Genomic DNA, 23,525 nt, shown 5'->3' on the forward strand with positions numbered 1-23,525 from the left:
TATCAGTTTTAATGACTTTTCAAACAGAACTACCTTAATAGGAAAAGTCAAGGTTTAAATAGACTCAGAGCCTTACAAGAATCTCCGGATTTGCTGATTTCATTATCTACTTCAAAGATTTTCTGATTGTGAAATGACTGAGATTTTTAAAAAGTGACTGTAGTGAAGAGGTATGGTTCCTTCTGAAAAATCTTGCTTTTCTTCTTCTTTGTTACCTCTAAGTAACTGAGCCACTGAAATATTAAAATTATCCTTTTAGAAGTTTAGATTTATTTTTTAAATGTCTATAATCTATGGCATATGTGAAACTATTCTTGCTTGCCTTCTTGAAAGCTCCAGAGGCAATAAATAAATACATAATAATAAATAAATTAAGGACTCCAGAACAGTTGTTGAGGGATAGAGATGTCTCAATGTACAAAGCTTAGGTTTTAAAAGAGAAATAGCTATTCATGTATATCGAGAGGCCTAATTGATTGACTGGAAGTCAAATTCTGGAAAGAATTGATCCTGCAGGGCAGAGAAGAATTTGTGTAATTAAATTGAAATTGTTTCTTTTTCTTTTTTTTTTTTTTTCTTTTCTTTTCTTTTCTTTTTTTTTTTTTTTTTTTTACAAAAGATAAGACCGTTTAGTACTTTAAGGAAAGATATCTTATTTTGACCACTGGTTCATTTAATTAAATTAGACTCTGATTTTAAAAATTGCTATTAAGATTGAAAAAGAGGCCGGGCATGGTGACTCACACCTGTAATCCCAGCACTTTGGGAGGCCAAGGCAGGTGGATCACCTGAGGTCAGGAGTTTGAGACCAGCCTGGCCAACATGGTGAAACCCCGTCTCTACTAAAAATACAAAAATTAGCAGGGTGTGGTGGCACGCGCCTGTAGTCCCAGCTACTCGGGAGGCTGAGGCATGAGAATTGCTTGAACATGGGAGGTGGTGGTTGCAGTGAGTCGAGATTGCACCACTGCACTCCAGCCTGGGAAACAGAGTGAGACTCGGTCTCAAAACAAACAAACAAATAAACAAACAAACAAACTGAAAAAGAGTGCTATAGTGATTTGCTTGGTTGGCTATAATACCATCACTCTATGAAGCCTGGTTTTACTAATTTTGGGTGCATTTAGAAGTGGGCTTTAGATCTTAGAACACAGTCTACAATCTAATTTCAGTATGTAGCAATTAAAATTATGTCATCAAATGAGCTGTGGACCCAGATGAGCTTTATAATTGTATGACCTTTCAATAAGCATCATTAGCAAGTCCTAGGTTTATCATGAAATTGGTGCCTTGTAAATTTCAAAAGGCCATGTCGAAGCAGAACCCACGTCAAGGCACAAAGAGTTCTAGTCAAGATTGCTAGCTAATGCACCAAACACTGAATATGCCCTAATAAAGCTTTTTTTCTTTTAAAGTTATTTAGTCTAGTGTTTTTATTATCTCCTAACACTGAAGTACTTTCTAAAATTAAAAAATTTCACAAGAGTGCATACAAATATTTTTATGTGTAATTTTACATCTCAAATTTTTTTTTTTTTTTTTTTTTTTTGAGACGGAGTTTCACTTGTTGCCCAGGCTGGAGTGCAATGACGTGATCTGGACTCACTGCAACCTCCGCCTCCCGGGTTCAAGCAATTCTCCTGCCTCTTCCTCCAGAGTAGCTGGGATTACAGGCATGAGACACCGCGCTTGGCTAATTTTGTATTTTTAGTAGAGACAGGGTTTCTCCATGTTGGTCAGGCTGATCTTGATCAGCCTCAGGTGATCAGCCCACCTCGGCCTCCCAAAGTGTTGGGATTACGGGCGTGAGCCACAGTGCCCGGCCACATCTCAAATATTTTTCTAAGTAAATCAGTGGCTTGAAGTCCTAGAGTGAGTGTATAATTAGATGGCCTACTGCCATTTGCAAAATAAAGGACATTTCCATGTAAATGCTGCTGAGCCACTCTAGTATTGTCAGGGCACCTGCATACACCTACTTGGGGCTTAGGAGAATATATCAGATAGAGGAAATGAAGGGTTCATGACCTACATATCCCCCTTACCCTATAGCTTAGAGGACCTTCCAGGGAGGTCCACAGTTATGACCTCATTGATGGAAAGCACGATGGGACTCCATCAAAGGGGTGTAGCTGGAGAAGAAAAAAAAAATGGGTGTAGGGCCAGTGGATAAACAAGATAAAAAGGCGAAGTGGAAAACTGGAAAATAATTGTTTAAGACAATGGCTGTGTTTGCATTCCAGATGGTAGGTGCACGTTCAGAAACGTGGCCTGGCCAAGCTCCCCAGGGAAGGGGTGCTCAAGGCACAACCCTTTAAGGTTCTGCCTACCTTAACTACTTTGGAGACCTTTGGAGCATCCTGAGACTGAACACTAGGTGGTGCAATTCATCTCCTCTAGAACCCAAAGAAGAGGAAAGGAAAGGAGTAGAAAAGAAATGAAGGAGAGGAAAGGGAAAAGTTACAGAGAATGGGGTTGAAGGTAAAGAACGTTAGAAGTGAAAGAAGCAAAATAAGAGAAAGAAAGAAAAAGTACATCACAAAAAAACCTCAAAAGTAGTCACCAGTATATCACAAAAAAACCTCAAAAGTAGTCACCAGCAAATGATTACGGAAAATGACTTACCCAGCCGCACAAGATACTGTATCGTCAGAAGAATCATGTTTTCCACGCTCAGAAATTGGCTGCCAGTCAACCCTAATTGTTCCAAATCTTTGTTTTCCAACTGTGGAATCTTGTAGCAATTCACCAGCAGAGGACTCACAACAATGTCACCAACATTTCCATAGAAATAGGGTAAAGTGCCATAGCCTGTCCCAAAAGAAGCAGGTCAGTACAGTTCAACATTTCTTTTCATGGTCCAACCAGGTACACTTGCTCAACGAGGATCAAAGATGCTTAACAAAATTCCCTGCCCTCTGAGATAGCTACCAAACAAATCATTTGGACATATCAATCCTAGGGAATTCACTTGGATGCTCTAAATTCTATCCTTATATTAAGTTAAATGAACAGGAAACAAAATACAGTTGACCCTCTGTATCTGTGGGTTCCACGTTCAATCAACCGTAGACTGAAATAGTCAGAAGAAAAAATTCCACAAAGTTCCAAGAAGTGAAACTTGAATTTGCTGTGGCTGAGTAGTATGCTGAATTCACGTGAATGATGTGATGTGTAGGCACTGTATTAAGTATTACGAGCAATGGAGAGGCGGTTTAATGTATATGAGAGGATGTACATAGGTTAGTTTATTTATTTATTTATTTATTTTTATTATACTTTAGGGTTTTAGGGTACATGTGCACAATGTGCAGGTTTGTTACATATGTATCCATGTGCCATGTTGATTTCCTGCACCCATTAACTCGTCATTTAGCATTAGGTGTATCTCCTAATGCTGTCCCTCCCCCCTCCCCCCACCCCACAACAGTCCCCGGAGTGTGATGTTCCCCTTCCTGTGTCCATGAGTTCTCATTGTTCAATTCCCACCTATGAGAGAGAACATGCGGTGTTTGGTTTTTTGTCCTTGCGATAGTTTACTGAGAATGATGTTTTCCAGTTTCATCCATGTCCCTACAAAGGACACGAACTCATCATTTTTTATGGCTGCATAGTATTCCATGGTGTATATGTGCCACATTTTCTTAATCCAGTCTCTCGTTGTTGGACATTTGGGTTGGTTCCAACTCTTTGCTATTGTGAATAGTGCCGCAATAAACATACGTGTGCATGTGTCTTTATAGCAGCATGATTTATAGTCCTTTGGGTATATACCCAGTAATGGGATGGCTGGGTCAAATGGTATTTCTAGTTTGAGATCCCTGAGGAATCGCCACACTGACTTCCACAATGGTTGAACTAGTTTACAGTCCCACCAACAGAGAGGATGTACATAGGTTATATGCAAATACTGTGCCATTTTATTTTATTTTTTTTTTATTTTTTATTTTTTTTTTTTTTTTTTTTTTTTTTTTTATTCTCACTATGGTTGCATTTTCTCACTCTACTGGTAGGCAGGTATTTTTTTTTTTTTGTAGAAGGTTTATGTTGCAGCATGTTGATCTCTACGTTGGTCCATTTTAAAGAGGGGAGGGACTTGAGGATATTCGATTTGATATGGGACGGGGCCTGGAATCAATCCCCCAGGGACACTAAGGGACAACTGTACTCATCTGTTTCTCATGGAAGGAACATGTTAATATTTTGTTGGAAGACTGATGAGTTTGCAAAACATGTCTGTATCCTCTGTAAAGCTGCAATGATAAAATATTTCTGATAAAGTCCCTGATCAAGTTTATTTTCAGATAAGAAATCAGAAAACAAACAAACAAATGACAATACGGCTGGGCACGGGAGCTCACGCCTATAATCCCCACACTTTGGGAGGCCGAGGCGGGTGGATCACCTGAGGTCGGGAGTTTGAGACCAGCCTGGCCAACATTTTCGCCTTTAGTAGAGGCGAAACCCAGCCTCTAAAAGTACAAAAATTAGCCAGGCATGGTGGCATGCAACTACATGGGAGGCTGAGGCAGGAGAATTGCTTGAACCCAGGAGGGAGAGGGTGCAGTGAGCCGAGATCGCGCCACTGCACTCCCGCCTGAGCGACAGAGCAAGACTCCGTCTCAAAAACAAAAAAACCGGCCAGGCGTGGTGCGGCTCACACCTGTAATCCCAGCACTTTGGGAGGCCGAGACAGGCAGATTGCTTGAGGTCACGAGTTTGAGACCAGCCTGGCCAACATGATGAAACCCTGTCTCTACTAAAAATACAAAAATAGGCTGAGCGTGGTGGTGCACGCTTGTAATCTCAGCTACTCAGGAGGCAGAAGAATCACTTGAACCCAGGAGGCACAGCCTGCAGTGAGCAGAGATTGTGCCACTGCACTCCAGCCTGAGTGACAGGGCAAGACTCTGTCTCAAAAAACAATGACAAAAAACAAAAACAGAAATAAACGACAATACATGTTTCACTTCCCGAGATTTCCTTTCCTTTCCCCTTTCCTTTCCTTTCCGACACTATCCACCTGGAGATATTCCTGAGATTTCCTTAAAAAAAAAAAAAGTAAGCTAAATTCATTGATTAATAGCAAGATTCTACTAGTTTCAGGTGTTTGGAGATCCCTGCTCCTTTGTTATCTTAGCTATTTTTGTGAGGTTGTCTTCCTAAATGTCAGTAAACGGTCTCAAATTGTTTTGAAATAGATGGGATAAAATATGTCCAAAATATGCTCTGTTTTGGTGGTTGATGGAGAGGACAGTCCCTCTGTGAGACTTTCTAAAAGGCAGGCACCAAAGGACCAAAGGGTCCCCATGTTCTATGCATCTTTCCAAAGCTTGGTGGCACTATGTTAATGCTCAAAAAGAACTTCCTAATCCACACAGCATTTAAGCAACTGGGATCCCCTCAGTACCTACAGATCTAGGATTAGCAGATAGAGCAACCAGGTAAAGGACATGACTCCAAGCAAAACCATCCACTTAGGCAGGCTCAGGCCAACCCAAAACGCAAATAACACTGCATGTAAACACACCCTAAAGATGTGGGGAACTTAAACACCCTATCTATTTTGTACTAAAGGTAGAGCAAGCAGTCTCCTTCTGGCCTAGGCCAGCCCTAAACCAAGGAGTCTCCTGACATGGGTATGAAAAGCACTAAGTTAGTCCTGGAATGTAGGGACCCCTAAATGTCTATACCTCCACTTGTAGACCACCTGGAAGGACTCAGCCTCCTCAAAGATACTAAGGTTCAGACCTGCAACTGTGGGGCCTCTTGGTTCTCTGGAGTAGGGTCTGTCAGCTGGCTTGGCTTGTTTCATTTCTTTGTGGTTTGGCTCCCTTTGACTGGAATGTCCCCTCCCTGACCTTGTCCACTTTGACCAACCTTCAGGACCCAGCTTAACCAGCACCTCTGGGAAGTCTTCTCAGACCCTTCCAGGCAGAGGTAAGCCCTCTCTCAGAGCTCTGAGTTCTGGTTGCTCTTGGTTGTGAACCTCTAAGGAGCTCGCATGTCACAGTGTGCTATAATGGTATCGCCCATGTGTTGTAATGCTTATTTACCAACCCTGGTGGCTCATGGGAGGTGAGACTCCCCCACTAAACAGTGCTCCTTGAGGGCAAAAAGACTTTGCCTTATCCTCAGCTCCTAATCACATGTTTAATACAGCATGAAAGAGCTGACCAATAAAAGCTGAAAGAATCAATAGATGGATGAATATCTTCATGAAAATGTATGAAAAAACACAAACAATGAAATAGAAAAACACTCCTAGATTCCAGCAGACACAGGCAACTTGGAATTCCATTACCTTACCTATCAGAATTACTGGTCTAACTCCTGAGTTACTCAGCAGGTTTTCAGGAACAATTACAGTTTCCCCTGCAGGAATGGGCCTGGGTTGTAAAATTCCAGTTAGTGGGGTCTGTGGAACTGGGGCAGATAAAAGGGGCTCTGGAAAAAAAAAAGTTTGACAAGAAAGATGACATGTGAAAACTAAATGAAATACAATAGAAAGCAATGCAGTTTTAATACTTTTAATAGAGAAGCATTAGAAATCTAATGGTTTGTTGTGTTTTTCATCAGGTTTATTATGTAAAGTGATAAGTGAAAAAAACAAAAGGAGAAAAAAAATTAACCATAATCATATCATGTGGCTATAACTACTATTTAGCATTTTGGTGATTTTCCTTCCAGTTGTTTTTTCCATATGCAGTATTTTGGATCCTGTTTGGTATTTTAGCTTTCCCCCCAAGATTATCAAAGGCATATATCTGTTCATTACATACATTTTGAAAGGTATAGAAAAGTGTGAAGAAGGATGAACTCATCATTAACCAGTACTACCTACAGGCAACCATAGTGATAGATTGGCATAATTATTTGTATATAAGATGTCTATGTAGTCTTTAAAACTATTTATTTAAACAAACATTTAAATGAATGATTTATGTCTTAGAACCAGTATATTTACAATTTTCTGTGGCTTGTTCAGCAAGGTAGATAAATGTTTGAACTGTGGATACCAAATGGCTACAGTTAGGTATTCTGAAAGAGAGCCAGTTGGTTTTGGTTTTTCAGGTTTCTAGCCACAGACTGAACCATCCAGGTCAGAAATAACAAGCATGGGTCACATAAAGAACCAGATAACAGCAAGGAAAAATCTAACACCACTACTAGCAAAACAAGTCCATATATGCTCTATGGTGGTGGGTTGGTAGCATTGTGTCCCATATAATGAATGGCTTTTCAATGCTATGGGTTGAAATTAAGCCAAAGGTTGAATTCAGATCAGCTGTAATGATCTTGTGCGTGTAGGGAAGGCAAATGTGATTGGGACAAAACATTAGCTACTATCAATATCCTCATATAACTCATTGTCAAGAGTTCAGGGAAAGAATGGAAGTAGAAGATATCTCTGCTAATTAAAAACACACTTACAATCCATCTTCTGTTAAAATCTTACCCGTTCTTGAAAGAGGGCGAACTGTAGGGACAGGTACAACTAAGCCAGGTTGGGGGAGAGGTGACCCAGGATACCATCCCCGGTGTCGTTTCTTTGGTGGCCCAGAAATGAACATGGTAGCTGAAGACAAACAAAAAAAAAAAACAAAAAAAGAGATAGTCTTGTTCTCAGCCATGTGGAAGAAAGGAAAGAATGCCAGAGTAATACAGAACCTTTAATTTGATTATACTCAGAAAGTCTAAATCACTCCTTTAGAGGTAAAGTTTAAAAAAAAAAAAGCCACATTAGTAACCCAACATTACAATAACAGCCACTTAACATCTGTATGTTGTTTTACAGTTCCCAAGTTTATGTAGCTTATTTCATTTGATTCTACCCACAATCTTGTGGAGTCGTAGGGCAAATATTGTTGTTATACCCATTTTGTAAAAGGAGAAAGGAAGGCTCAGATTTGTCCAGGATCACACAACAGAGAACTTTGAATCCTGTACTTTGGTCAGCTAAACCCATGGTTTTTCAAGACACTTCCTTATACATTTGTTTCAACATTATTTCCCAGTTAGGTCATCCATATAGAATCCCAAGATATTTACTCATTACTGTTCACACCAATTACAAACTTTCAAAACACTGTATGACGAACTGAGAAAAAATCTAGAGTGTGTTGCCAGATAATTCATTACAAAATCTGGAGCACTTCTAACCACAGGTTAAGTGCATTATTACAAAACTCTACAACAGGTATTGTACCTTGATCTCCTGATGCATAGCTAGGTCTTGGTGACAAAGAGTAATTCCCTGTGTGGGCTGGAGTGGAGCTGGATGCACTGCCCTTCCCTCCATGGCTACTGTTTCCATTAGCAGCATCTGTAGAACACAAGGAGAGGAGTGCTCAGAACAGAGACTGGGCGGGGCACTGCTTTCTGGGATGCTGGAACCATATGATAGACCTCACACTCTAGGATTCCAAGAAACCTCATGGATAGGACTCAGTCCAGTTATACAAAACCAGCTGCAACTGTCAGAGGAAGATCTTCATTAAAATTAAATGTCACTTATAGAAACAATTTCCTAGGACCCCAAGAGATCTTCTGGAATCATTTTCAGTGAAGTCTTTGGAGATGATGGGTGGGAGGGAGGGAAAAAATTCTTACATATACTTTCTTAACTTTGCATCATGGAAAGTTTCAAACATATAGAAAGGTAGAGAGAATAGGATAATAAACATCTACATACCCACCATCCAATTTCAACATTTACCAACACAGCCCATCTTGCTTTATCTATACCCTTACCTCCGTCCCCTCCACATACACACATGTATGCTGTGAATTACTTTGAAGCAAACCCATATCATTTTGTACATAAATACTTCTGTGTGCTTCTTTATTTCTTTTCTTTTTAAGATTGAGTCTCGCTCTGTCGCCCAGGCTGGAGTGCAGTGATGTGATCTTGGCTCACTGCAAGCTCCGCCTCCTGGGTTCACGCCATTCTCCTGCCTCAGCCTCCCGAGTAGCTGGGACTACAGGCGCCTGCCACCACACCCGACTAATTTTTTGCATTTTTTTTTTTTTTTAGTAGAGACGGGGTTTCACCGTGTTAGCCAGGATGGTCTCAATCTCCTGACCTCATGATCCGCCCGCCTCCCAAAGTGCTGGGATTATAGCATGAGCCACCGTGCCCGGCCTTTTTTTTTTTTTTTGAGACAAGGTCTTACTGTCACCCAGGCTAGAGTGCCGTGGCGGGCTCAGAGCTCACTGCAGCTTTGAATTCCTAGGCTTGAATGATTTTCCTGTTTCAGTCTCTCAAATAGCTGGGACTACAGGAGTGTGCCACCATACCTGGCTAATTTTTAAGTTTTTTTTTTTTTTTAAGAGACAGGGTCTTGCTATGTTGTCCAGACTGGTCTCAAACTCCTGGCCTCAAGCAATCCTTCCACCTTGGCTTCCCAAAGTGTTGAGATTACAGGTGTGAGCCACCACACATGGTCTTATGTATTAGTTTCTAAAAGAAAAAGACTCTTTTAAAAATAACTGGAATATCATTATTATACTTAAAATTAGCAATGATTAATACTTTCTTTTCTTCTTCTTCTTCTTCTTTGAAACAAGGTCTCACTCCATCATCCAGGATGGAGTGCGGTGGTGCAATCACAGCTCACTGCAGTCTTGACTTCTGGGCTCAGGCAGTCCTCCCACCTCAGCCTGCCAAGTAGGTGGGGCTACGGGCATGTGTCACCACACCTGGCTAATTTTTGTATCTTTTTGTAGAGACAGGGTTTTGCCATGTTTCCCAGGCTGGTCTTGGACTCCTGGGTTCAAGTGATCTACTCGCCTCAGCCTCCCAAAGTGCTGAAATTATAGGCATGAACCACTGCATATAGCCAATAATTTCTTAATATCATAAAATATCCTATTAGTATTCAAAATTTCCCCCAACTATATTTTAATTATCTGTAAAAAAAAAAAACCACTTTTTAAAAAACAGCTTGTTCAAATTGGAACTCAAAAAAGATGCACATACTGAATTTAGTGGCTACATCCCTGAAACCTCTTTTAATCTATAAGATGCCCTTCCTTTTCTTTCTTACAATTAATTTGCTGAAAACCTGGCAAAATTTTCCATTTTCTAGATTTTGCTGATTAGATACCTGTGGTGTCACTTATTCTCTTGTCCCTGTATTTCTAATAAACTAATTATTAGATATAGAGGTTTGATCAAATTCAGTTTGTCTTTTTTGGCAAGAGTTATAAGTACTGTGGTATACAGTACTTCCATCAGGAGGCACATAAGCCAGTTTTCTCTCTTCTTGTGATATTAAGATTGATTAGTAGTTTCAAAAGTTGTCAGCATAATCCTTGGCATTATAAAGTTGTTCAGCCTTTCATCTGATGGTTTTAGTAACCATGATGATTACTGATCTATTATTTCATTGATTTTTTTAATGCTGTAAAAACTTGATTCCATTGTTCAAAGTCTGTAATCCAACCAGAAGGTAGATCCTGCGAGCAATGTTGGACCTGAGTAAGAACAGAAGCGGGCTGTGTAAATTATGATGCCTAACTGTTGAAAAGTTTCCAAAAATGGCTAGGCACAATGGCTCACACCTATAATCTCAGCAATTTGGGAGGCTGAGGCAGTAGGATCACTTGAGCCCCGGAGTTCGAAACCAGCTTGGGCAACATGGGGAGACCCTGTCTCTATAAATAATTAAGAAAGAAAGAAAAAAGAAAAGTTTCCAAAAATGACAGGCTCTCTTTATGCTCATTCTTCTACTTCTCTTAAAATTTCTTCTACCACTAAACTTGGCTGGGTGCCATGGGTCATGCCTGTAATCCCAGCACTTTGGGTGACTGAGGCTGGCTGATCACTTGACTCCAGGAGTTCAGGACTAGCCTAGACAACATAGCGAAACCTTGTCTGTACAAAAAATGCACAAATTAGCTGGGCACAGCAGCATGTGCCTATAGTCCCAGCTACTTGGGAGGCTGAGGCGGGAGAGTTGCTTGAGCCTGGGAGGTTGACGCTGCAGTGAGCTGAGATCACACCAGTGTACTCCAGCCTAGGTGACAGAGAGATACCCTGTTTCAGAAAAATACACACACACACATGCACACACACACACACCCCACTGAACTTTTCTGGGATTCTATCTTTATTTTTTTGAGACAGATTCTCATTCTGTCACCCAAGCTGAAGTGCAATGGCACAAACATGGCTCACTGCAGCCTTGACTTCCCAGGCTCAAGCCATCCTCACGCCTCAGCCTCCTGAGTAGCTGGGACCACATGTGTAACAACCACACCCAGATAATTTTTTTATCTTTTGTAGAGACAAGGTCTCACTTTGTAAACTGGGCTGGTCTGGAACTCTTGGTCTCAAATGATCCTCCTGCCTTGGCCTCCCAAAGTGATGGGTTTACAGGCATGAGCCACTGTGCCCGGATGAAGCCTATCTTTTGTTCACAGCTTGCCTCAGCCTACATCTCTCCTTGGCTTATACTATTTACCCTGATGACTTTAACTATATGTTGGTGGCTCTACTCTACACCATCAGTCCTGAATTATCCCTATGATAAATTAAATGGCTGTTGAACAGCTCCACATGGATGTCTTATGGGAATCTCAAACTCAGCATTTCTAAAATTGAACTCTCAATCTCCCACTGGAGAACCTGATCCTCCTTCTGTACTCCTGTCTCAGATGATGGCATCACCATAAGCCCAGAAAGATGAATGTCGATTGAGACCCCTTCTTCTCCTTGATGCTCACGTTGATCAGTTAATTCCTGCTGGTTTCACTTCCTGAGTAGTTCTCTAATTTGTCCTCTCCTCTGCAACCTAATATCATTCTAGCCAAAGACCTCGTCGTTTGTCACCGAGACGACTGAAATGACCTCCAACTAGTTTTCCTATCTCGTCTTCTTACACATTACAGCCAAAATGATCTAGCTGAAGTTCAAATCATATCATTCCTCTGCTCTATAAATTATAGAGTGAAATCTACATTTCTTAGCCTGGCTGCCTGTAACTTCTCCCTTAACCATCACCTACTCACCTCTTCCCACTTTTTAAGCTTTACATTTTATAGTTCTATCAAGTCCAAATTGCTGGAAGTTCTTGCATACATCATATTGCTTTTCCCCCTTCCCTTCTTTTCCTTTCAACCACTGTTTCTGCTGTTCCCTGAATCTGAATTGCTTTTCCTCTATTCCTTTGTACAGTGAAGATCTCCTCATTGTCAAAGACCAGGCTCCTCTGAGAACTTAATTACTCCTACAATGCTGGGCTAAAACCCTTTGCTCTGTGTTCTTCTGTACATTGACATATTTGTTACAGTACACTGAAAATATCTTGTCAGAGGTCTATCTCCCCCACTAGATTACAAGGAAATTGGGGGTCAGGGATTGAACCTTATTTATCTTTGTATTCCCAGTTCCTAGTTATAGCAGGTGCCCCAAGAAATGTTTGTTAAATGGAATCAGATTGGTATGTCACTTCCAAGTAACAAGTGTCATTCCCTGACTCTTCTGGTTGGAACGTAGAGAACACAAAGCTTCGTACACTAGTACATTATTATAGACAGCCCCACTTCTCTCTTCAACTGTCAGGGACAGGCAGTTTCTGTTTTCTTCTATCAATTTGTCAATTAAATGTCACACAAGTCTTTTATGGACTATGTATTTACCAAAGAAATATAAGTGAGGAAAACATCACCTGCAGCAAAAGTCTTCCCTACAACCTGCAAAGATAAAGCCAGTGGTTTCACAACATTCTTATTCCGGGTCAGGTCCTGAGCTCCACTTAAATTGATTGCAGAATTAGCTGGACTGAGAATCGGCGAATCTTTAAAATGAAAGAGTTTGTTTAAATTAGCAACTATTTATATATGCAGGAAGGAAGTTAATTCAATAAGAGTTGAGAAAAAGCAGATTATAGAATTTGTCCTTTCCTTGAACTGTTCTGACATTTTTAAAAGTCCATTTCTATGTATACTGGTTTTTAATTTTTTACTTATTTGACAAACACTCACTAGAAGTTACTATGTGATGCATGCTATTTTAAGCACTTTAAATATATTAATTCAGTTAATTTGTGTAACAACTTTGTGAGGTAAGTATTACTACCTTAAATAGTAGCAGCCATTTAACCTAGTCAAAGTTAACTGTGGAGGTAGTCTCCATAGTCCCCCTCAAAGCCATATATATATACATATATATATGCACATGTATATACACACACACATATATATATACACACATATATATACATATATACACACACACACACACACACACATATATATATACTATTTTTTTTTAGATGGATTCTCGCTCTGCTGCCCAGGCTGGAGTGCAGTGGTGGCATGATCTCGGCTCACTGCAACCTCTGCCTCCCGGGTTCAAGCGATTCTCCTGCCTCAGCCTCCTGAGTAGCTGGGACTACAGGTGCACGCCACCACGCCCAGCTAATTTTTGTATTTTTTGGTGGAGGTGAGGTTTTGCCATGTTGGCCAGGCTGGTCTCGAACTACTGACCTCAAGTGATCCACCTGCACTGGCCTCCCAAAGTGCTGGGATTACAGGCGTGAGCCACCATGCCCAGCTTCAAAACCAGATTTTAATGAGATGTTTTTATCTCTATCTAGATGAGTTTATTATTTTAAAAGTGTCATGCAAACTAACTCACTGAAATGTAGGAGAAAGCATTTTTCTCTGAAAGAAAGTTGCTTTAGTTTTTTTTTCTTTTAATAAATTAGAATTAATTTACTGCAATACCAGGAACATCCAAAAGAAATGGATTCTTTGGATTAAGAAAATAATTCAGCCCAGAAAACCACATGCTATTTCAGAGACAGGCTGTGGAAGAGAGAAAGACTCAAGTCAATTGGAGTTTTTCTAAATGAGTACAGACCCAAATCCCTGACTACTCCAGCAGAACAGCTAGATCGATTAACACAGGAAAGTGTCAAAAGGGACTGTTAAACCTCTCTGAGAGTCTGAGAGCATGCTCTAAGGAACAGGATACTTATTAATGGTGCTCCCTTAGAAATTATCTAGAAAATTATTCATCCCACAACATGATTCCTGATTCATCTAATCATTATTTCTCATCAGAACTCAAAAGAATGAAATGGTCCCCCACTGGCTTGGATGAGTTAACGTGCTTCTCTGAGGGGCTGACTTACTCACCAGTGAGTGATTTAAGGTCTGCTGGAAGGACCCAGTGCACACACAACATTACAAAGTTGTAGGAAACTGAAGATGACTCCAGTTTTTCATGTCTTAACAGAGCCTTACAGGACAAGAATCCGAGTTAAGTTTGCTATGCTCTTACACAGATTTGTCATTATGTTTCAGGCCACAGTCATATTGTTTGGAAGATTAGTAGCTTTCTATACTAGTTTATATCTATAATTTTAGCATATCCTTAATTTGAAGAGTGATAATTCATCTTATATTTTCAAAACAATGAATTCAAATTGGTACAGAATAATGTTTTAAAAATCAGAAGGTACAAAGTTAATCTACAGAAATAAATCTTCATATATATAAACAACAATCCATAGTTAAATAAAATGCCTACAAATAAGCTTAATAAGAAATGTATGCAACTACATGAAGAAAACATCATAATATTTCTGGACATAGTATCTGGGATTTGTCTTAACATATTGAAGGAGGAAGTCAGATTAAATAATAATCACTATGTGTTCATAAGTACTGAAACTGGGTGATAGGTCATGGTGGTGGTTTACTTTATTATTCTATTTTTATATGTGTTTGAAAATGTTGGCCAGGTGCAGTGGCTCATGCCTGTAATCCCAGCACTTTGGGAGGCCAAGGCGGGTGGATTACCTGAGGTCAGGAGTTCAAGACCAGCCTGGCCAACATGGGGAAACCCCGTCCCTACTAAAAGTACAAAAATTAGCTGGGCGTGGTGGCACACACCTGTAATCCCAGCTACTCGGGAGGCTGAGACAGAAGAATTGCTTGAGCCCGGGAGGCGGAGGTTGCATTGAGCCGAAATCGTGCCACTGCACTCCAGCCTGGCTGACAGAGCGAGACTCTGTCTCAAAAAAAAAAAAAAAAAAAAAAAAAAGAAAAAAAGAAAATGTTAAAGTTTTTTTAATTAAAAAAAAAAACTTATGAAAATCATGAATATACACCTCAACAAATATGAAAACAAACCATGCTTCTGAGCAGAAATATTTGATGTCAAAAAGATGCTAATCAACCTAAGTTAACCATTCAGTAAATTATATTGAGGCAATTATGTACACAGGAAAAAAATAAAGTTGTACCAACATCTTACACCAGGTGTCAAAAAAAATCAAATGGACCAAAGATATAAACTTAGACTCTGAAAATATAAAAATAATAGAAAATATGGAAGAATTAATTATCACCTTGATATGGAAAAGACCAAATTATTAATCAAAATGCAGAAGCCATAAACAAAAGATTGATAAATTCAGTTACAAAAAATAAATAATTTCTGCATGGCAAAATTTTATAGCCATATAAATAGTAGCCAGAGAGAGATGGAGTGGCCATCCTAATCTCAGAAGAAATAGACTCTAGGCCAGGCACGGTGGCTCATGCCTGTAATCCCAGGACTTTGGGAGGCCAAGGTGGGCGGATCACGAGGTCAGGAGATGGAAACGATCTTGGCTAACACAGTGAAACCCTGTCTCCACTAAAAATACAAAAAAATTAGCCAGACGCAGTGGCAGGCACCTGTAGTCCCAGCTACTCGGGACACTGAGGCAGGAGAATGGCGTGAACCCAGGAGGCGGAGCTTGCCGTGAGCTGAGATCATGCCATTGCACTCCAGCTGGGTGACAGAGCGAAACTCTGTCTGAAAAAAAAAAAAAAAAAAAAAAAAAAGAAAAAAGAAAAGAAAATAGACTCTAAGACAAAAATTATTACTACATGAAAAAAAGAACACTTTATAACGATAAAAGGGTCAATCCACCAGTAAAACATAATTATAAACATATATACACCTAACAACAGAGCCCCAAATAAATGAAGCAAAGATGAACATAATCGAAGGGAGAAACAGCTATTTGATAACAAGGGTTGGGTACTTCAATACCCCACTTTCCATAATGAATAGAACAACCAGGGAGAACATCAATAAGGCGGAAATAAAAGACTTGAACAACACTGTAAACCAATTAGGCCTAAGACATCAGTAGAACATTCACCAACAAAAGCAGAATATACATTCTTTTCAAGGGCACCAGGGAGATTCTCCAGGATAGACTATATGTTAGGCCATAAAACAAGCCTCAATAAACTTCAAAGAACTAAAATCATATAAAATACATTCTCTAAACTCAAGAGACTCAAATGAACAATCAATAACAGAAGAAAATTTAAGAAATTCACAAATTTATGAAAAATAACACACTCCTAAATAACCAATGGGTCAAAGACATCACAAAGGAAATTGTATACCACTTTAAAATAAACGAAAATTAGGTTGGATGCGGTGGCTCACGCCTGTAATTCCAACACTTTGGGAGGCCGAGGCAGGCGGATCACTTGAGGTCAGGAGTTTGAGACCTGCCTGGCCAGTGTGGCAAAACTCTGTCTATACTAAAAATACAAAAAAAGTAGCTGAGTGTGGTGGTGGGCGCCTGTAATCCCAGCTACTCAGGAGGCTGAGGCAGGAGAATCACTGGAACCCAGGAGGTGGAGGTTGCAGTGAGCCGAGATGGCGCCACTGCACTCCAGCCTGGGTGACAGAATAAGACTCCATCTCAAAAATAAACACGTAAATAAATAAATAAATAAATAAATAAATAAGTATAAAATAAATGAAAATTAAACACAACATACAACAACTTATGGGATGCCACTAAACTAATTAGAAGAAAATTTATAGCTGTAAATGCCTATATTAAAAAAAAGAGGCCAGGCACGGTGGCTCATGCCTGTAATCCCAGCACTTTGAGAGGCCGAGGTGGGCAGATCACCTGAGGTCCGGAGTTTGAGACCAGCCTGACCAACATGGAGAAACCCCATCTCTACTAAAAATACAAAATTAGCCGGGTGTGGTGGCGCATACCTGTAATACCATCTACTCCTGAGGCTGAGGCAAGAGAATGGCTTGAACCTGCGAGGCAGAGGTTGCTGTGAGCCAAGATTGCACCATTGCACTCCAGCCTGGGCAACAAGAGCAAAACTCCATCTCAAAAAAAAAAAAAAAAAAAAAATCCCAAATCAATCCCCTTAAGAGTGATCCCAAATCAATCACCTTAAGAAACTAGAAAAAGTGAAAACTAAACCCAAAGAAAGAAGAAGAGGCCGGGCACAGTGGCTCACGCTTGTAATCCCAGCACTTTGGGAGGCTGAGGCGGGCGGATCACGAGGTCAGGAGATCAAGACCACGGTGAAACCCCGTCTCTACTAAAAATACAAAAAAATTAGCCAGGCGTGGTGGCGGGCGCCTGTAGTCCCAGCTACTCGGGGAGGCTGAGGCAGGAGAATGGCGTGAACCCAGGAGGTGGAGCTTGCAGTGAGCCGAGATCGCGCCACTGCACTCCAGCCTGGGTGACAGAGCGAGACTCCGTCTCAAAAAGAAAGAAGAAAGGAATAAAGACAACAGAAATGAATAAAGTAAGGAATAGAGAAACAATGGTGGAAATGAACAAAACCAAAAGTTTGTTTTCCGAGTGAATCAACAAAATTGACAAGTCTTTAGCCAGATTGACCAATGAAAAAAGAGAAGATATAAATTACTAAAACTAGGAATAAAAGACGGGGCATCACTGGCAACCTTAAAGAAAAAAAAAAGCATTATAAACAAATGCTATGAACAATTGTATGCCATTGTTATAGACTGAATTGTCTTCCCGCAATTCATATGTTGAGGCCCCAATTCCTAAAACCTTAGAATGTGACTGTATTTGAACATAGGACCTTTAAGGGGGTAATTATGATGAAATGAGGTCATAGGGTAAGGGCCTAATCTGAAATGACTGGTGTCCTTAAAAGAAGAAGAGACATCAGGAATGTGCCCATACACAGAGGAAAGGCCACGTGAGGACACAGCAAGAAGACAGTCATCTGCAAGTCAAGGAGAGAGGCCTCAGCAGAATCCAATCCTGCCAGCACCTCAGTCTTGGACTTCCAGTGTCCAGGACTGTGTGAAAATAAATTGCTATTGTTTAAACCACCCAGTGTGTAGTATTTTGTTAAGGCAGCCCTCGCAAACTAATATAGCCATCAAATTAGATAAATCTAATTAGGTAATTAGATTTGAAATTGACAAATTCTTAGGACAGAAATGATCAAAATTGACTCAAAGAGAGAAAAATTCTGAATAGACCTATAACAAGCAAAGAGACTAAATTAGTTAAAAACAAAACCAGGCCAGGCGCGGTGGCTCACGCCTGTAATCCCAGCACTTTGGGAGGCCGAAGTGGGCGGATCACGAGGTCAGGAAATCGAGACCATCCTGGCTAACACAGTGAAACCCTGTCTCTACTAAAAATACAAAAAATTAGCCAGGCGAGGTGGCAGGCGCCTGTAGTCCCAGCTACTCAGGAGGCCGAGGCAGGAGAATGGCGTGAACCCTGGGGGGGGCGGAGCCTGCAGTGAGCCGAGATCGCGGCACTGCACTCCAGCCTGGGCGACAGCGAGACTCCGTCTGAAAAACAAAACAAAACAAAACAAAACAAAACAAAACAAAACAAAACTAAAAATAAATCTCACAATTATCCACAAAGAAAAGCCTAGTTCAGAAGTCTTCCTTAGTGAATCCTACCAACATTTAAAGAATACCATGCTTTCTCAAATCTTTTCAAAAAGTAGGAGGAGCATTTCCCAGCTCAACTTCTTAAGGCCAATATTACCCAGACAAAGACATCAAATGGCTGGGTGCCATGGTTTGCACCTATAATCCCAGCTACTCAGGAGGCTGAAGTGGGAGGACTGCTTGAGCTAGGAAGTTTGAGGCTACAGTGAGCTATGATCGCACCACTGCACTCCAGCCTGGGTGACAGAACAAGACCCTGTCTCAAAAAGAAAAGGAAGAAAGGAAAAGAAGAAAGGAAAGGAAGAAGAGAAGAGAGGAGAGGAGAGGAGAGAAAAGGAGAGGAGGGGAGGGGAGGGAGGGGAAGGAAGGAAGGGAAGGGAAGGGAAGGGAAGGAAGGAAGGAAGGAAGGAAGGAAGGAAGGAAGGAAGGAAGGAAGGAAGGAAGCTACAGAGAATAGTTTATGAAACACATGAATGTGTACATAACAATGCTCAACAAAATACTAGCAAATACAGTCTAGCAGCATATAAAAAGGATTATAGGCTGGGCGCGGTGGCTCACGCCTGTAATCCCAGCACTTTGGGAGGCCAAGACTGGTGGATCACTTGAGATCAGGAGTTCGAGACCAGCCTGGCCAACATGGTGAAACCCCATCTCTACTAAAAATACAAAAATTAGCTAGGTGTGATGGCAGGCACTTGTAATCTCAGCAACTTGGGAGGCTGAGGCAGGAGAACTGCTGGAACCTGGGAAGTGGAAGTTGCAGTGAACCAAGATCGTGCCATTGCACTCCAGCCTGGGCTGACAACAGCAACACTCCGTCTCAAAAAAAAAAAAAAAAAAAAAATGAACTGCGATCATGCCATTGCACTCCAGCCCGGGCCGACAACAGCGAGACTCTGTTTCAAAAAAAAAAAAAAGGATTATATGCTATGGCTAAGTGAGATTTATAGTTGAAATTCAAGGTTGGCTTAACATATGAAAATCTATCGATGTTATTCCATACACCATATTAATGGAATAAAGGACAAAAACCACATGATCATCTCAAGAGACACAGGTAAAGCATTTGATAAAATCCAACATTCTTTCACGACAAAAACACTCAACAAATTAGAAACAGAAGGGACCTTCCTCTACTTGATAAAAAGCATCTACAAAAAAACCACTACTTTCAGTTTCAACACAAGAGGACAAAAAGACAAAAACCCAAAATAAAAACAACAAAAAACCCACTGCTACCATCAGACTGAGTGGTAAAGATCAAACTATGATTTGGATGAAGATATGTCCACTCTTGTCACTTCTATTTAACATGTACAAGAAGTTCTACCTAGGGAAATTACGAAGGAAAATAGAATGTATCCAGGGTTGAAGGAAGAAGTAAAACACATCTATCTGCAGATGACACGATCCCATATATAGGAAATCCTAAGGAAGCCATTATAAAACTACTAGAGCTAATAAATGAGTTCACCAAGGCTTCAGGACAGAAGATCAGTATTCAAAAATCAGTTGTATTCCTATGTAATTGCAGTGACCCCAAAATATACTTAAGGAAAAACTTCCATTTTATAATAGCATCAGAAATAATAACTACTTAGGAATAAATAGAACAAAAGAAGTGTAAAACTTATACTATCAAAACTACAGACCATTGCTGGTTTTTTTGTTTTTTGTTTTTGAGGCAGGGTCTCACTCTATTGCCCAAGCTGGAGTGCAGTGGCATGATCATGGCTCACAACAACCTCAAGTTCCTGGGCTCATGTGATCCTCCCACCTCAGCCTCCCAAGTAGCTGGGATGACAAGCACATGCCACCATGCCTGGCTAATTTTTTGTATTTCTTGTAGAGATGGAGTTTTGCCATGTTGCCCAGGCTGCTCTTGAACTCCTGAGCTCAAGAGATCAGCCTCCCTCAGCCTCCCAAAGTGCAGGGATTATAGGTATGAGCCACCACATCTGGCCACAAAACACTGTTGAAATAAACTAAAAAGACCTAAACAAATGTAAAGATGCCCATCTTCATAGATCAGAAAGGTTAATATTAAGATGGCAATACTACTCAAACTACTGTAAAGATTCAGAGTAAGCCCCATCAAAATTCCAGCTGGCTTCTTCACAGAAATTGACAAGCTAATCCTAAAATTCAAATAAAAATGCAAAGGACCCAGAATAGCCAAAACAATCCTTTTTTTTTTTTTTTTTGAGACGGAGTCTTGCTCTGTTGCCCAGGCTGGAGTGCAGTGGCACGATCTCGGCTCACTGCAAACTCTGCCTCCCGGGTTCACACCATTCTCCTGCCTCAGCCTCCCGAGTAGCTGGGACTACAGGTGCCTGCCACCATGTCTGGCTAATTTTTTTGTATTTTTAGTAGAGACGGGGTTTCACCGTGTTAGCCAGGATAGTCTCGATCTCCTGACCTTGTGATCCGCCTGCCTTGGCCTCCCAGCATGCTGGGATTACAGGCGTGAGCCACCGCACCCGGACAGCCAAAACAATCTTGAAAAAGAAAAGCAAAGCTGGAGGACTTACACGTCCCCATTTCAGAACTTCATACAAAGCTACCATAATTATGCAGTGTGGTGTTGGCATAAGGCCAGACATACAGATCAAGGAAATAACATTGAGAGTCCAGAGATAAACTCTTACATTTTATGGGCAAATGAAATTTGACAACAGTGCCAAGAAAATTCAAGGGGTTAAAAAATTTAGTCATCATAACAAATGGTTTTGTGACAACTGGATATCCACAGGCAAAAGAACGAAGCTGAACCTCTTCCTCATATCACATGAAAGAATTAACCTAAGGCTGGGCACGGTGGCTCACGCCTGTAATCCCAGCACTTTGGGAGGCTGAGGTGGGCAGATCACGAGGTCAGGAGTGGGAGACCAGCCTGGTCAACATGGTGAAACCCCGTCTGTACCAAAAATACAACAAATTAGCCAGGCGTGGTGGTGGACGCCTGTAGTCCCAGCTACTCAGGAGGCTGAGGCAGAAGAATCATTTGAACCTGGGATGCAGAGGTTGCAGTGAGCCAAGATCGAGCCACTGCACTCCAACCTGGGTGACAGAGGTAGACTTCGTCTCAAAAAAAAAAAAAAAAAAAAAAAAAAAAGAATTAACCTAAAATAGATTGTACATCTAAATGTAATAGCTAATAGCTAATAGCTATAACACTCTTAGAAGAAAACACAGGAGTAATTTTCATGACCATGGATTAGGCAATGGTTTCTTAGCTGTAACACCGAAAACACAAACAAAAGAAAATATAGATGAATTAGTTAGTTTTCATCCAGATAAATAAACTTCATGTTTCAAAGGACACCATCAAGAAAGTAAAAGACAACCCACAGAATGGGAGAAAATCTTTGAAAATCACGTATATGATATAGGACTTGTATTCCAAACATATTTTAAAAACTCTTGTAAATCAATAAAGAGTCAACCCAACTGAAAAATTGAAAATTGATTTGTATAGTTACTTCTTCAAGGAAAATATACAAATGGCCAATAAGCACATGAAAAGATGCTCAACATCATTAGCCATTGGAGCAATGCAAATCAAAACCACAATGAGCTACTACATCATACCCACAAGGGTGACTACAATAAAAAAAAGACATTAACAAGTGTTGTAAGGACATGGAGAAATTTGAATCCTCACACATTGCTGGTGGAAATATAAAATGGTGCTGCCACTTTGGAAAACAGTTCTCGAATGATTATACATAGACTTATCATATGACCCAGCAATTGCACTCCTAGGTTTGAAATGTGAGAGAAGGGAAAACACACATCCAGCCAAAAACCTGTGCACAAATGTTCATAGCAGGATTGTTCATAATAGCTCCAAAATGGAAATAACCCAAATGCCCATCAACTGATGAATGGCGTTTATCCACAGATTGTATATTGTATGGATAAACATTGGTTTATGCTTCAAAGGACACCATCAAGAAAGCGAAAGACAACCACAGAATGGGAGAAAAATCTTTGAAAATCATGTATCTGATAAAGAACTTGTATCCCAAATATATATATTTAAAAAGCCTCTTATAAATCAGTAATAGACAACCTGACTGAAAAACTGAAAATTAATTTGTATCAACTTACCTATTGAAAAATTGAAAATTTATTTCTATCATATGTTTATCCATACAGTAGAATATTATTCAGCAGTAAAAAGGAATGAAGTACTGATACATACTACGATATGGATGAACCTTGAAAACATTATGCCAAATGAAAGAAGCTAGTCACAAAAGGCCATGTGTAATAATTATATGAATGCCCAGAACAGACAAATACATAGAAATAGAAAACAGATTTGTGGTTGCCAGGGGCTGAGGAGAGGGATGAAACAGGGAATGACTATTAATGGATATGGGTTTTTTTCCTTGGAGTGATGAAAATGTTCTGAAATTTATTGTGGTGACGATTGCATAATTCTGTGAATATAATACTTAAAAACACTGAATTGTATACTTTTTGTGTTTTATTGAATTATATACTTTTAATGGATGAACTGCATGATATATGAATTATATCTTAATAAAGCTTTCACTTTATTTTATTTTGAGACAGAGTCTCACTCTGTCACCCAGGCTGGAGTGCAGTGGCACAATCTTGGCTCACTGTAACCTCTGCCTCCTGGATTCAAGTGATTCTCATGTCTCAGCCTCCCAAGGAGCTAGGATTACAGGCATGCACCATCCATGCCCAGCTAATTTTTGTATTTTTGGTAGAGACGGGGTTTCGCCATGTTGGCCAGGCTGGTCTCAAACTCCTGACCTCA

The 23,525-nt window shown here is 40.3% G+C and overlaps 1 protein-coding gene across 1 annotated transcript in view; it reads right to left on the minus strand.

Annotated features, from left to right (window-relative positions):
• The window catches only part of GREB1L (GREB1 like retinoic acid receptor coactivator), a 296,713-nt gene that overhangs the window by 77,675 nt on the left and 195,513 nt on the right, over nucleotides 1–23,525 (minus strand). Inside the window, exons 8-11 of the mRNA XM_030810667.1 lie at nucleotides 8,210–8,326; nucleotides 7,460–7,579; nucleotides 6,310–6,447; nucleotides 2,626–2,811 (exon numbers count right to left, since the gene is read on the minus strand). Of these exons, the coding sequence (XP_030666527.1) occupies nucleotides 2,626–2,811; nucleotides 6,310–6,447; nucleotides 7,460–7,579; nucleotides 8,210–8,326 (561 nt within the window). The remainder of the gene's footprint in view (nucleotides 1–2,625; nucleotides 2,812–6,309; nucleotides 6,448–7,459; nucleotides 7,580–8,209; nucleotides 8,327–23,525) is intronic.

Source organism: Nomascus leucogenys, chromosome 4, assembly GCF_006542625.1.
Source record: "Nomascus leucogenys isolate Asia chromosome 4, Asia_NLE_v1, whole genome shotgun sequence".
NCBI lineage: Eukaryota > Metazoa > Chordata > Mammalia > Primates > Hylobatidae > Nomascus > Nomascus leucogenys.